This window comes from Aotus nancymaae, unplaced genomic scaffold, assembly GCF_030222135.1.
Source record: "Aotus nancymaae isolate 86718 unplaced genomic scaffold, 86718_ANA_hifiasm-v0.15.2.pri h1tg000014l, whole genome shotgun sequence".
Classification (NCBI taxonomy): Eukaryota; Metazoa; Chordata; class Mammalia; order Primates; family Aotidae; genus Aotus; species Aotus nancymaae.
This window is the reverse complement of record NW_026988425.1, coordinates 111,610,794-111,625,132: the sequence shown is the minus strand read 5'-3', so window position 1 is coordinate 111,625,132 and position 14,339 is coordinate 111,610,794. Positions and strand designations below refer to the sequence as shown.

At 35.9% G+C, this 14,339-nt stretch overlaps 1 protein-coding gene across 15 annotated transcripts in view; it reads left to right on the top strand.

The window, feature by feature from the left end:
* MEF2A (myocyte enhancer factor 2A) overlaps positions 1 to 14,339 on the top strand; it is a 143,771-nt gene that overhangs the window by 120,122 nt on the left and 9,310 nt on the right. For 8 of the 15 annotated variants that reach the window (XM_064376246.1, XM_064376245.1, XM_012438651.3 and 5 more), the window contains one exon: positions 13,969 to 14,095. In XM_064376246.1, coding sequence (XP_064232316.1) covers positions 13,969 to 14,095 — 127 coding nt within the window. Of the gene's footprint in view, positions 1 to 10,567; positions 10,592 to 13,968; positions 14,096 to 14,339 lie in introns of all 15 variants that reach the window. The other 7 variants (XM_064376243.1, XM_021674325.2, XM_012438648.2 and 4 more) reach the window with 1 other exon arrangement.

Below are 14,339 nucleotides of genomic sequence, written 5' to 3'. Positions count from 1 at the left end.
AAAGAAGATCAAGACAAAAATGTTAGCCAGAGAAGAGATACATTGTATACAGCAAAACAAAGATAAGAATTAGTACCATACTTTTTTCTTCACAAACTATGCAAGCAAGAAAAATGGAGTAGTAACATTATTTAATGTGCTGAATTTTTAAAAAAAATTCTTCTCACCCCAAAATTCTCTACCCACCAAAAATATCTTTGAGAAGTGAAGACTTCCTCAAACAAAAGTCATGGAAATTTATGACTAGCAGACCTACTCTACAAGAAATGTTAAAGGAAGCCCTTCACCAGATGGACTGTGATGCCAGCAAAAACTTGCATCTACTCAAAGAAATGAACTATGGAAATGCAATAAATGAAGATAAAATAATTAAATTTGTTTTTTCCTACATTTTATAAACCTTTTATTTTTAGAACAATTTTAGGTTTATAGAAAGATTGCAAAGATCATACAGAAAGTTTTTATATACCCCACACATAATTTTTTCTATTATTAACATTAGTATATTTGTCACAACTCTTGAACTAGTACTGATATCTTATTATTAACTGAAGTTCGTACTTTATTCAAATTTACTTATTTTTAACTTTGTGTCTTTTCCTATTCTAGGATCTAATCCAGGGAACCACATTACATTTAGTAATCATGTCTCTTTAGCTACTTCTTGACTGTGAGAGTTTCTAAGACTCCTTGCTTTAACAACCTTGACAGTTTTGAGGAATACTAGACAGGTATTTTTGTAGAATGCCTCTTAGTTAAGATTTGTCTGATGTTTTTCTCATGCTTAGATTGTGGTTGTTGGTTTGAGGGAGGTAGGCCATAGATTTAAGATGCCATTTTCATCACATTATATCAAGAGTGCCTACTACATTTACTATCTCTTATCTAAAATACCCAGGACCAGAGGTGTTCCAGATTTCAGATTTTTTCAGGTTTTGGAATATGTGTCTTATACTAATAAGTAGAACATCCCAAATCCAGAAGTCTGAAATCCAAAATGATCCAATGAGTACTACATTCGAGTGTCATGTTGGTGCTCAAGAGGTTTTGCATTTTGGAGCGTTTCAGATTTTCAGATTTGGGATAACCAACCTGTATCGACGTAACTATTGCTGATGTTAATTTGGTCACCTCGCTGATGTTTAACAGGTGTTTAACAGGTTTCTTTTCTGTGAAGTTACTCTTTCTACCACTTTTTCATACTATAGCCTTTGGGTAGAAAATTACCATTTGCAGCCCACACTTTTAAGGAGTGGGGAGTTAAGGCTTCACTTTCTTAAGAGAAGGATATGTACGTAAGTTATTTGTAATTCTTCTACTCAGGAGATTTATCTATTTTCTCTCATTTATTCAACCATTTATATCAATATGGACTCATGGACATTTATTTTAATACTTTGTTTTATAATGCAATACCACTTTTTTTCTGTTGCTTTGTTCTAGCTTTAGCTTTTGAGGGCTATTCACTTGATTCCTGTGTCCCTTTGATATAACCTTATTTTTGTGGGGTTTTTTCCAGGGGGAGTGGGTACTTTTTTTTATTTTCTGGCACTATAATATGCTCTAGGCTCATCTTGTATATTTTCTGTCCCAGTCCTAGAATCAGGCATTTCTCCAAGGAACATTTATTTTTATAGAGAATAAAAGAAACCAAGATCCGAGTGTTTTCCCTCTTTTTAATTGCTCCAAAAGGTATCTGACTATATATAAGGCAAAAATAGTAACAGTGTATTTTGTTTCTGTAGCACCTGTAAAAGTAAAATGTATGACAACAAAAGGTGGGAGGGAGAAATTGACTCTACACATGATGTAAATATTATTTAAAGATGAAATCAAAGTAATTAAAGATGTATATATATTGTAAGCCCTAGTGCAACTACAGAAGAAAACTTTATAAGAGGTATAAATAAGTCAATAGAAGAGATAAAATAGAAATATAAAAAGTGTTCTAAGTAGCCCAAGAAATGGGAGAAAAGAAGACAAACAAAAAGCAAGATAATGGTAACTTTTAATCCAATCCTGGAAGTAATCACATTGAATGTGGTGAGAACACAGTCAATTAAAAGATTGTCAGATTTGTGTGTTTTTCTTAAAAAGCAATGAGGTAGCTCATGCTTATCATCCCAGCACTTTGGAAGGCTGAGGTGGGCGGATCACCTGAGGTCAGGAGTTCCAGACCAGCCTGACCAACATGGAGAAACCTCCTCTCTACTAAAAATACAAAATTAGCTGGGCGTGGTGACTTGTGCCTTTAAATCCCAGCTGCTCTGGAGGCTGAGGCAGGAGAATTACTTAACCCAGGAGGCGGAGGTTGCAATGAGCTGAAATAATGCCATTGCACTCCAGCCTGGGCAACAAGAGCAAAACTCTGTCTCAAAAAAAAAAAGGCAAAAACCAAATAATACGCTGTCTACAAGAAATCCACTATAAATATAAAGATATAGGTAAAAGAATGGAGAAAATTTACCATTGCAAACACTAACCAAAACGAAAGCTAAAGCAGACCTATTAATTTCAGACAATGTAGGCTTCACAACAAGGAAGACTGTCAGTGATAAAGAGGGATGTGACATAGTTCACTTTCCAAGAAATAACTTACTTTAATATATATGCACCTAACAGCAACCTTCAAAATACATGAAGTGAAGACTGATAGAATTAAAAGGTGAATAGAAAAATTCACAATTATAGTTGGAGAGTTCAGCATCCCTCTCAGTAATTGATAGAACAAGTAGGCAGGAAAATCAGTAAGGATCTAGATGATCTGAGTAACAATCAACCTACATGACCTAAGAGACATTTATAGAACACATCACTCAACAACAGCAGAACACACATCTTTCCCAAGTGCACATGGAACATTCACCAAGATAGACCATATTCTGTGCCAGGAAACAAACTGGCAAATTTCAGTGAACTGAAATCATACATGTTATATTCTCTGGCTGTAAAGAAATCAAACAAAAAATCAGTAACAGAAAGATAGTAGGAAAACTGCCATATATTTAGACATTAAATAACATATTTTAAAATAACCCATGGACCAGAGAAGAAATCTCAAAGGAAATTTAAAAATACATATAGCTGAAAATGAAAATATAGCACCAGAATTTTGGGGCCCAATTAGAGTAGTGATGATGAGAAATTTATAGCAACAAATGCCTGTGTTGGAAAAGAAGGATCCCAAATGAGCAATCTAAGCTTTTACCTTAAGAAACTCAAGGAAGAAGAGTGAACTTAACCCAAATCAAGCAGAAGAAAGGAAAAAGTAAAGAGCAGAAATTAATGAATTTAAAACAGGAAAACAAAAGCAAACCAAAAACTTTTTTTAAAAAAAGATCAATAAAATTGATAAACTTCTATCCAAGCTGACCAATGAAAAAGAGAAGACTCAGGTTATCAGTATCAAAAATATGAGCAGATATATTACTCAGAAGACACTAAAAGAGTACTGTAAGCATCTCTGTTCCAATAGATTTAATAGCTTAGATGAAATGGGCAAATTCTTTGAAAGATAGAAACTACCAAGGAACTACTAAACTCATTGAAGAATAAATAGTTAACTGGGGTAGTAACTATTTTAAAAATCAAATTTCTAGTTTAAAAACTTTTCACAGAAGAAAACTCCAGACCCATATGATTTCTACTGGCAGATTCTACCAAACATTTAAGAAAGAAGTGATATCAGTTCTATACAGTCTCTTTCAGAAAAAATCAGGAGAGGAGAGAAAACTTTCCAACTTATTTTTTTAGATCAGCCTTACCCCAGTGCAAAACCAAAATAAGGCAACACAAGAAAAAAAATCCTACAAATCCACGTTCCTTATGAACTCTAGACACAGAAATCCTCAGTAAAAAATTAGTAAATTGAGCAATATATAAAAAGGATAATATATCAAGACCATGGTGGTTTTATGCCAGGAATGCAAGGCTGAGTCTACACTTGAAAATTGATCAGTATAATCACAATGTTAACAATTCAACATCTAGTTATGATTTAAAAAAAAAAAAAAAACTCTCATCAAACCAGGAATAGAAGGGAACTTAATAAAGAACATTACAAAAAAATATACAGCTAAAATACTTTATAAGGGGAAAGCATTCAGTCTTCTAGTATTTGGAGCTAGATAATGATATTTTTTCTTACCAGTCATGCATCATGGTAGTAAAAGTCCTAGCCAGTACAGTTAGGCAAAAATAAATGAATAAAATGCATACATATTGGGAAGAGAGAAATTAAACTGTCTCTATTCACATAAGATACATTTTTTAATGTAGAGAATTATAAAGAAATTACAAAAATTTCCTGGGACCAATCAGTGAGTTTAGCAAGGTCACAGGGTACAAAGTTAGTATATAAAAATTGATTATATGCCAGCAGTGAACAATTGGAATTTGAAATTTTAAAAAAAAGCATCCCAAATAAAGGAAAGAAAAGAAGCATCTTGATACAGTTCTGACAAAAGGTGTACACAGTCTGTATATTGAAAACTGCAAAACACTGATGAAAGAAATAAAAGAAGACCTAGATGAATAGATATCTCATGTTAATGGATTTGAAGACTCAGTATTGTCAAGATATCATTTCTTCCCAAATCAAGCTGTAGATTAAACACAATTTCAGTAAAAAATCCCAGCAAGCTTTTTTGTAGATATTAATATACCGATTGTAAAATATATAGGTAAAGACCAAAGAACTACGATAGCCAGAATGATCTTAAGAAGGAACAAAATAAAAAGACTCTTATGACCTGGATTCAAGACCTACTACAAAGGTATAGTAATCAAGAAAGTGTGATATTGACAGAATGATGGGCACATAGATCAGTGGTCAAAACAGCCCAGAAAATTTAGACCTATACATGTATATTCAGCTGGATTTTTGGCAAAGGTAGTAAGGCAGTTCAATAAAGAAAGGGTGGTTGTTACAACTAATGGTGTTGAAACAATTCTACATCCACACAAAAACAAAAACAAAAAACCCAGTTGATAATAACTCAGACTTCATTCAAAAAATTAACTACAAATGGATCATAGACCCAAATTTAAAACAGGAAACTGGGGTGGGGAGTTGGGGAGAGAGAGCATGGGGAGAAATGCCACATATAGGTGAAGGGGAGGAAGGCAGCAAATCACACTGCCACGTATGCACCTATGCGACAATCTTGCATGTTTTTCACATGTACCCCAAAACCTAAAATGCAATTAAAAGAAAATAAAAATAAAAAATAAAACAGGAAACTGAAATTTAGAGGAGAAAATCCAACACCAAAAGCAGGATCCATTAAAAAAAAGAAAAAAAGCTGATGTATTGGAGATTGTCAGAATTTAAGTTTTGTTCTGTGAAAGGCACTGTTCAGAGAATAACAAGATGACCTACAGATTAGAAGAAAATACTTTTGAGTCACATATCCAATAAAGAGTTTGTATTCAGAGTATTTTAAGAAGTCTTAAAACCCAGCAGTAAGAAAACATAACAAGTCAGTTTTTTAAAAGGGCACAAGGTCTGAACAGCTACTTCAAAATGAAGATACATGGATGGCAAATAAGTGTATGAAACTATGCTCAATATTATTAGGTCTTAGGGAATTGAAAATTAAAACCTAATGAGACATAACTACATACACATCCAGTAGAATGGCTAAAATTTAAATCTAAGAAAATCCAAAAACTGGAAATGTGGTTGAGGATGCGAAGCAAAAAGTCTCTCATATATACTTGGAATGCAAAATGGTATGGCCATTTTGAAGAGTTGGTCAACTTCTTTTTTTTTTTTTTTTAATAAACCAGGCCTCATTTCTGACTTTATTTATTTATTTTTGTACCCTTAGTAGAGATGAGTTTTTTCCATGTTGGTCAGGCTGGTCTCGAACTCCCGACCTCAGGTGATCCACCCACCTTGGCCGCCCAAAGTGCTGGGATCACAGGCGTGAGCTACCATGCCGGTCTCGGTCAACTTCTTATGAATCTAAATACACGCTTGCTGGCCAGGCAGGGTGGCTTATGCCTATATAATCCCTGCACTTTGGGAGGCCAAGGCAGGAAGATTGCTTGAGCCCAGGAGTTCAAGACCAGCCTGGGCAACACAACAAGACCCTGTCTTAAAAATTATAACAATAATAATAATAATAATAATAATAATAAATGCTTGCTGTAGTCCGGTAATGCCACTCCTAGAGTGTTTATGCACATGAATTGAAAACTGTACTTAAACCTGTGTCTTTCATAATTGTGAAACATTGAAAGTAACCTAAGTGTCCTTCAACAGATGAATGCATAAACACTGTACACCCATATAAAGAAATGCTACTCAGCAATAAACTGTTTATTCACACAGCAATATAGATGAATCCTAAGTGAATTTTGCTAAATAAAAGAAGCCGGATCTAAAACTCTGCAGTAGTGTATGATTCCATCTGTATTTCATTCTGGAAAATGCAAAACTCACTGCCTGTGGAGTCAGGGTTGACTACAAAGGGGTAGTATGAGGGGGTTTTTGAGGTGATGAACTAATCTGTGTGATGCTGTATTGTCAGATGCATCTGTGAAAGGTACTGTTCCTTGAAACTCATTAAAATGTATATCCAAAGAGTGATTTTTTTTCCTAAATGCAATCTATTAAAAAATAATTCCAGGGGAACCCAAGATGGAATGCATATTGTCACACATGAATATAACTTCATTACAGATGAGTAACGTGATGATATTGAAGGGCTAAGGAAGAAAGGGCCTGGTCTGAGTAAATTTGAAAACTGTTTTGACTGGATACTGTAAGGTTAGAGACCAACAAAATTGTAGCAAATCACTGTACTCTAGATGGTAAATAGATCCCTCACATACACGAACACACAAAGGGTTGAACATATAAATAAAATAAATATATAAATGAACACGTGAACATTGTAGATAAAGGGAGCCAGGTTTCTCATGGTTGGAGGAGAAAGCTGCAGATAACCAAGGAGGTGTGGGGGTGGGGTCTAGAATGAGCCTTATGTTTCAGGGTTACAGTTGAAGGATTCAGTATGAGTTTTTACACAAACACACACACACACACACACGTAGATGGATACAGAAATGTATATGCATTTGGGTGGGCATGGTGGCTCAGGCCTATAATCCCAGCACTTTGAGAGGCTGAGGTGGGTGGATGTTGAGCTCAGGAGTTCAAGACCAGCCTGGCCAACATTGGGAAACCCTGTCTCTACTAAAAATACAAAACTTAGCTAGGCGTGATAGCATGTGCCTGTAGTCCCAGCTACTTGGCAGACTGAGGTTAGAGGATTGCTTGAGCCCAGGAAGTCGAGGCTGCAGTGGACCATGATTGTACCACTGCACTTCAGCCTGGGTGACAGCAAGACCCTGTCATACACACACGAAAGGTACAGATGTGTGTACATAAGAACTAATGTACGTCATATATTTCCTAGCTCTGTTTGCAGAGAGGTCTGTTAGGCAACAGCACACAGTAGGCTGAACATACCTGGTGCTCAGATTTTAGTTTCTGAATACCATTTTCTAATCTAAGGAACCAGGGCTGCTTGGAAAAAATGGTTTGTTGTAGATCTGGGGCAGGGAAACAGGATGAGCCAAAGTTGTCAGAGGTTGAGAAAGTGCATATCAAAAGTCATGGGAGCTGGCCTTTCAAAAGAGTTTCCAATGGCCAAAACTAGAACAATTTGAGTAACAAATAACAATAGTATTTATAGCACAGGGAATAAAAAACACTGAGTCTATTACTGGCATAAATAAATGATTGAATAAACAAGGGGAAAGGGACAATTCTTCCTTGGAAAATAACTAATTAATGTAGAAAGAATGAGAGATAATAAATCACCATTAGAACACAATGCAATGGTAATTGTTGCAGGCCAGGTCAGTGGATAAATGCTAACATAAGTGGGCAGAAAGTTTAAGTGAAAAACCATATTCGCATAGTCTCAAAATATCTCTTCCCACATATTTGTTTCTTACAAAGGGAAAAATTAGAGAATTGGAAATTAGAGAATCCTGGAAAACTCTGCCTTAACCAGAGGATCAAGGTTAACATCACCAGTAATGGGACATAAAGACAACATGTGCCTGCCTTCCAATATGGTATGCTAAGAAGGCTGTGTCTCCCTGTGGTGTTCTTGCAAAAGTCCATGCCCCTCTATCTGATTATGAATGAAAATCCGACCCAAATTGAGAGACACTCTATAAGATACCTGATAAGCACTTTTTCCAAAAAATTTCAAGGTCATGAAAAGGAAAGACTGAGGAACTGTCACAGACCAGAGGAGACTAAGGAGACATGACAGCTACAGGCATGTGGAATCCAGGATCTGATCCTGGGTCAGGAAAAAAGGACAGCAGTTGAAAGACTGGCGAAATCCAAGTCAAGTCCAAATCTTTAATTGGCGCTGTATTATTTTTGTTAGTTTTGACAACTGCATTGTATTTCCTTGTGATGTTAACATTGCAGGAAGCTGAGTGAGATGTGAGGGAGCTCTCTTTGAAATGCTGTCTAAAGTTATTTCAGAATAAAAAGTTTAAAATGCACATATACATGCATAACAAAGAAATATACCTCAAAAGGGAGCCAAGAAGAAATGGAATTGAGGATAGTCGTGTAGCTCACCTTTCTGGTCCTAGATATGAAATACTTGCTACTGTCTTTCAGAAATAAACTAAAAAAAAATCGTGTAAGGCACAGAAATATGTTTATAAGAATTGTTAGTAAACTGCCAATTTAAAGACAAACTGCATTTAAGCATTGAGCAGTTGTAAAGTTATGTCTGATTGTTGTTTAAGAGAGCATGAAGCATCTCCGTGGAAAATTCAAAATGTGTCATACGAATTATTTACGTGCTTACTCCTCCTGTACATTAAAGTGAAAACTATATGTTTTACACATACACAGCTATAGTGTTTGACAGTATAATATTTTGATGTGTACCTTTTGTTTGGAGGTATGTAAAGATATCTATAACAAAACAGTTGAATAACATCTTGCCCACATTGGAGATAGCAGTTATAGATCATGTGATTGTTTTTCAGAGTAAGTAATTGGTCCCACCTAATTTACACCATTTACAAAGAAACCTCCTTCCACATTAGGGCTTCATGTATCAATGGCACTTACAACGACACTTTTCACAGATTGACAGAGAAGCTTAACTTATTGAAGTAAAGTAAGAAAAACTGAAAACTGATTAGACTGTTTCTAGCATATTAATATTTTCTAAATGTTTTGGAGAAAAGGAGCAAAGATGTTTTGTTTTGTTTTGTAACAGAGTCTCACGCTGTCACCCAGGCTGGAGTGCAGTGGCACGATCTCAGCTCACTGAAACCTGTGCCACCCAGGTTCAAGTGATTCTCCTGCCTCAAACTCCCAAGTAGCTGGGAGTACAGGCACCTGCCACCACGCCCAGCTAATTTTTGTGGTTTTTGTAGAGACAGGGTTTCACCATCTTGGCCAAGCTGGTCTTGAACTCTTGACCTCGTGATCTACCCACCTCGGCCTCCCAAAGTGCTGGGATTACAGGTGTGAGCCACTGCACCTGGCCTCATTGCTTTTCTTTACATGGGTTATGAATTCATTTCTCTTCCAGTCTCATTTTCTTCAAATATGTGGTTTTTCTCCATTGAAGTCATTTTATTCACATGAACACTATATTTGCAAATGATAAACATATATAAAACTGGTATTTAAAACTCTTGTATTTATGAATAAATGTTTGTGTTCTTGTTGTTTTATAGCTCTGTGCTAGTTCCTGTGGGAAATAAAACATACAGCAGTTTTTTGCCTGCCAAGAGGCAGAATTTAGTAGGAGATAAATGAACATACGTCACCTGGTGGGGTAATAATAGGATGATTAAGATAAAGAGTTGGTCGGGCGTGGTGGCTCACGCTTGTAATCCTAGCACTTTGGGAGGCTGAGGTGGGTGGATCACCTGAGGTTGGGAGTTTGAGACCAGCCTGACCAACATGGAGAAACCCCGTTTCTATTAAAATTACAAAAATTAGCTGGGCATGGTGGTGCATGCATGCCTGTAATCCCAGCTGTTTGGGAGTCTGAGGCTGGAAAATTGTTTGAACCCGGGAGGCAGAGGTTATGGTTAGTCAAGATCACACCATTGCACTCCAGCACTCCAGCCTGGGCAACAAGAGGAAAACTCCGTCTCAAAAAAACAAACAACAACAACCAAAAAGCAGAGTTACAGGTACAGAGTTAGTATTCTCTAAGTTCCAAATACAGATTGATATCATGATGAGGAACCCCTTTTAAATACTGTTGCGGTAGCATGACTGTGTATAGGATAGGCCAGCATAAGAGCAGAGCAAGTTGGGGGAGGAGGGTGTCTTTGAATACTGGCCCTAGAGAATTTAAAATAAATAGTCTTTTTGAAAAATCAAGTATAGAGACAATAAGTAATTTATATTTCTATCTGTTGTGCATATAATCGTCTCTTTAGAGTTCCAGACAACTGCTAATGTCTGAATAACATGTTTTTCTAAAGAAATATTTTGTTCGTGAGTACCAACAGTCTTAGTAACTCTCTTATCCCTCTTATGTGCTGAGTACAGTCGGAGGAAGAGGAATTGGAGTTGGTGAGTGTGGGTTTCTGCTTGAAGGAAGTTGAAAAAGATGTAGAAAGTACTAATTCTCTTAAATGTTCTTATCTAACCAATGTTCCCTTTGTTATACCAAATTTTTTCTTTTTAAAAACTATTCAAACAGTTTGAATACTAAAGCAATCTACTAGTACTAGAGACTCTAGTTTTTTTATTTATAATTGTATGTGTTGACCCATTTTATTTGTTGGAGGGAACATTGGAATAGAGCCTTTAAAAACAGTAGCTGTCCATGAGCATAGGATACTTGTTGAATGTTTTTTTAAGGAAAGATACAAAATACCTTATATAGCTCTCCAAATTATTGAAATATTTTTAGAAAATGACTTCACCCTCCAAGTTCCTCAGATTGTAACACACGATGTTGTGTTGTTTCTTTTTCTTTCAAAAAGATTACATCATTTTTGGTGAGGTCACCTTTTTCAGAGTTGGAATTACTTCATCCTGCACGATACAGTCTGAACCACAAGGGGGTTCCCTGTTTACTAAAAGGAATGTCTGTAATTGAATGTATATAAATTTACTTTACTCTCAGAAATGCTGCTGTTCTTAAAAGCAGCTATTGCCCTTTTTCCAAAACAAACGTTTTCTGCTGGCTTTTCCTCTAGAAAATAAACTTAACTAAAAGCAATCTGCAGTTGATCTTTTTTTTCTGTAGGAACTAAAACTGAAACCTCACAGGAGTCATCATATAATTGCAAAGTCAGCTGCTAATTAAAGTACTTTAAGGGGAATAAAGACTTGAAAATGTTGTTTTATAGCATGGACAAGGGTTAAGTGCATGAACGCATGGGGGAGAAAGGCATCCGTTGGTTTGCTATTCCACGTTTATGCATGCTGGTGTGTTTTGCACACTTTGTTCTCTTTTCAAATAAGGTTGTCCTCCTTAAACTACGAGATTGTTCTTTCTTTAGTTTTGTGATCACTCAGTTTTGGATGTAGTTTTGTATTGGCCAACTAAAATATTCTAGTCACCTGTAAATGTTTTGGATTACATTATGAATGTCTTTTGGAGAAACAAATTAAGTTTACTTAATGATACCATAATGATTAGTAAATGGGAGTTTATAATTCAAGCTAAAATAATTCACCTTAGGTTAGACCTCACTGTCTAAGGAATTATGAATGCTTCCATGATTTATCTAGCACTGTATTGCCCTCTAGTGGTTCTGAAAATCACTTACTCTTACAGAACTCAGTGCCATTGAGATTAGGAGCTTAGATGAGTAGTACCAGTATTTGAAGTCTTATTGTTACCCTGTCTTTGAAGACATGCCAGGAGATTGCCATGAAGATGGTGCCATGGAGTAGGTAGGGTCCAAGGTGAACTATCTCCTACTATATTCTTTGACCTAGTGATTTGACTTTTGAAGTTCCAGACCAAATATGAAAGAAGAAAGTCCAAAGTAGATCTCTATCTCAAAAAGTCACTAAATTTATAAACCTGATACTGAAACTAAAATATATTCCCAATTGGCATAGGTTAATTTTCCACATTCCTCAAAGTACATCTCTAATTACAGAACCTTGGAAATAAATATATTAGGTTCTTGAAGACTTTAAAATACATATCTGAAAACTTAGCCATTTATATTCTTTAAAACTTAAGCTTGAGACTCTATTATCAATTAAAAATGCAGAACTTTATAGGTCAGAACCAAAATATAATCAGAAGCACATTCTGTTAGAAAGTTGTTCAAATTGGCTTAAGCTCTAAAATACAATCGTGGATGACTCTGATCCAAAGTGCGGAAGGACAGGTGCCCTGGGACCTGCACTAAAGACTGTACTGTTAAGACCAGCCACAGAGATTCCTTTAGAAGCCGAGCAATGCTAGAACAACTTGACTTCATGAAAGCTCCAGTAAAATAGGCTATGGATTAGAAGGAATAAAAATACGTATCATTTTTCCCCCACCAGTTATGTAGAAATTTGGGGTCAGAGGGTTTCTTGGGACAGTAATTTAAGGATACTATCTTATATTTGTGTAGTACTTCAGTTATGAAAGCAGTTCTAACGTAATAACCTCGTTTGATTCTCACAGTAGCTGTGCAAGGCAGCCAGGACAAAGATTGCTGTATCTTCTCTATTTGACAATGAAGAGGTTCAGAGAGGTCAGATGATTTTCCCAATGCTTAGGAAATGGTGAATCTGGGACAGAAACTCAGACACTACATCCACATCCACATGATCTTTCTAATATCTTCTAACCTAGGATAGAAAATAGAAATTAAAAAGAAATAAACTCAGATCAGGATCCTCATCAAATGTTTGTAAGGGTCTAGATCTAGCCAAAGACCTTTTTCTGATGTACCCTTTTGGAAAGCGTGATAGAGAAAATGGAATCGCATCTAACTCTTCATAATCTCAAAGGCACTGAATTATACTTTACTGATTCAGCTCAGACTCCTGAATGTCAGTTATCAGGCCGTAACATGATAATTTATAAAAAACATAAATGTGAGTGGTGCTGTGGCCTTCTTCTGTGCTAGTGATACAGAGTCTGTTGTGTTCCTCTGATCTTTCATTTTGGAAAACTGTTACCTTAAGCCAGAATGGTGAGAAACTGGTTCTGTCATACTCCTACACATTAAGGACAAAGACTATCTTAAACTAACTGGATTATTTAATAGTTGAAATTTTTTTATCCATTCCCAACACGGATAGGATACTACATAGATGCATCCAGTTGGCAGTCATTTAATGTGCTCCATCCACAGCCCTGTCAGCTGTCTTGATTCAAAACTCTCTACTCAAAGCCTCTCCTGCAGAAGGCCAGGAGACTGTGAAGAGATACATATCTGAATCTGTTGTTAAAAAAAATAGATCAACTGCAAGATCAGAGAGAAATAAGAGTACAAGTTGCACTCAATAAGCCATGACTTCAAACCATGTTAACACATAAATTCTGCAAAGAAAAGTAGTTTTGATTTCTATACTCATATAGACTTACAATCCCTGTATATACAGATGACCTTTGCCATCACTGGTATTTAAAGACTACACGTATTTCATTTAGGGTGATCTGACAGTGTTTGTAGTGGCCTCAAGTCTTCATTTTGTGCTAATGCATGGAAGTGTTTGTTAATGCCCATAACTTAAGTTCCTATTTTAACATGGTGTGTCTGACATTAGCAAACTATTTTAAAAAGAGAAATAATTGATGTAAAAATATGTCCCTTCAAATTAAATATTTAGTTATTCCCACTAGTATTTTTGAAGTTTTCACATCACTGCTTCAGAAAATGACATTCATATAAAACTGTGAAAAATGTCACTTTTAAATTGAAAGTTATTTTTAAGTCAACATAAATACCACATAAGAACACTTTTTCTCTTTTTTGCTCTCACAGAATACCCAAAGGATAAGCAGTTCTCAAGCCACTCAACCTCTTGCTACCCCAGTCGTGTCTGTGACAACCCCAAGCTTGCCTCCGCAGGGACTTGTGTACTCAGCAATGCCGACTGCCTACAACACTGGTGAGCCTGCTTTGGTGCCGTCCATGGGTTTTTCTGCTGTCTGTTTTGTGATCAGCGTGTGCTTTTGTGATTTTTTTTAAAGTATGTTTATTGAAATAAACTATTTCCAGTTTTTTAGATTTAAATTAGGATGTATTTTTTAATGTGTGCTAGCCTTGAAAAGAATTACAAAAAAACATACTGATAGTGTAATGAGTTGAGTAAGTTATTTCTGCTTCTCCAGTGTGAACTTTCACTTTCCCCT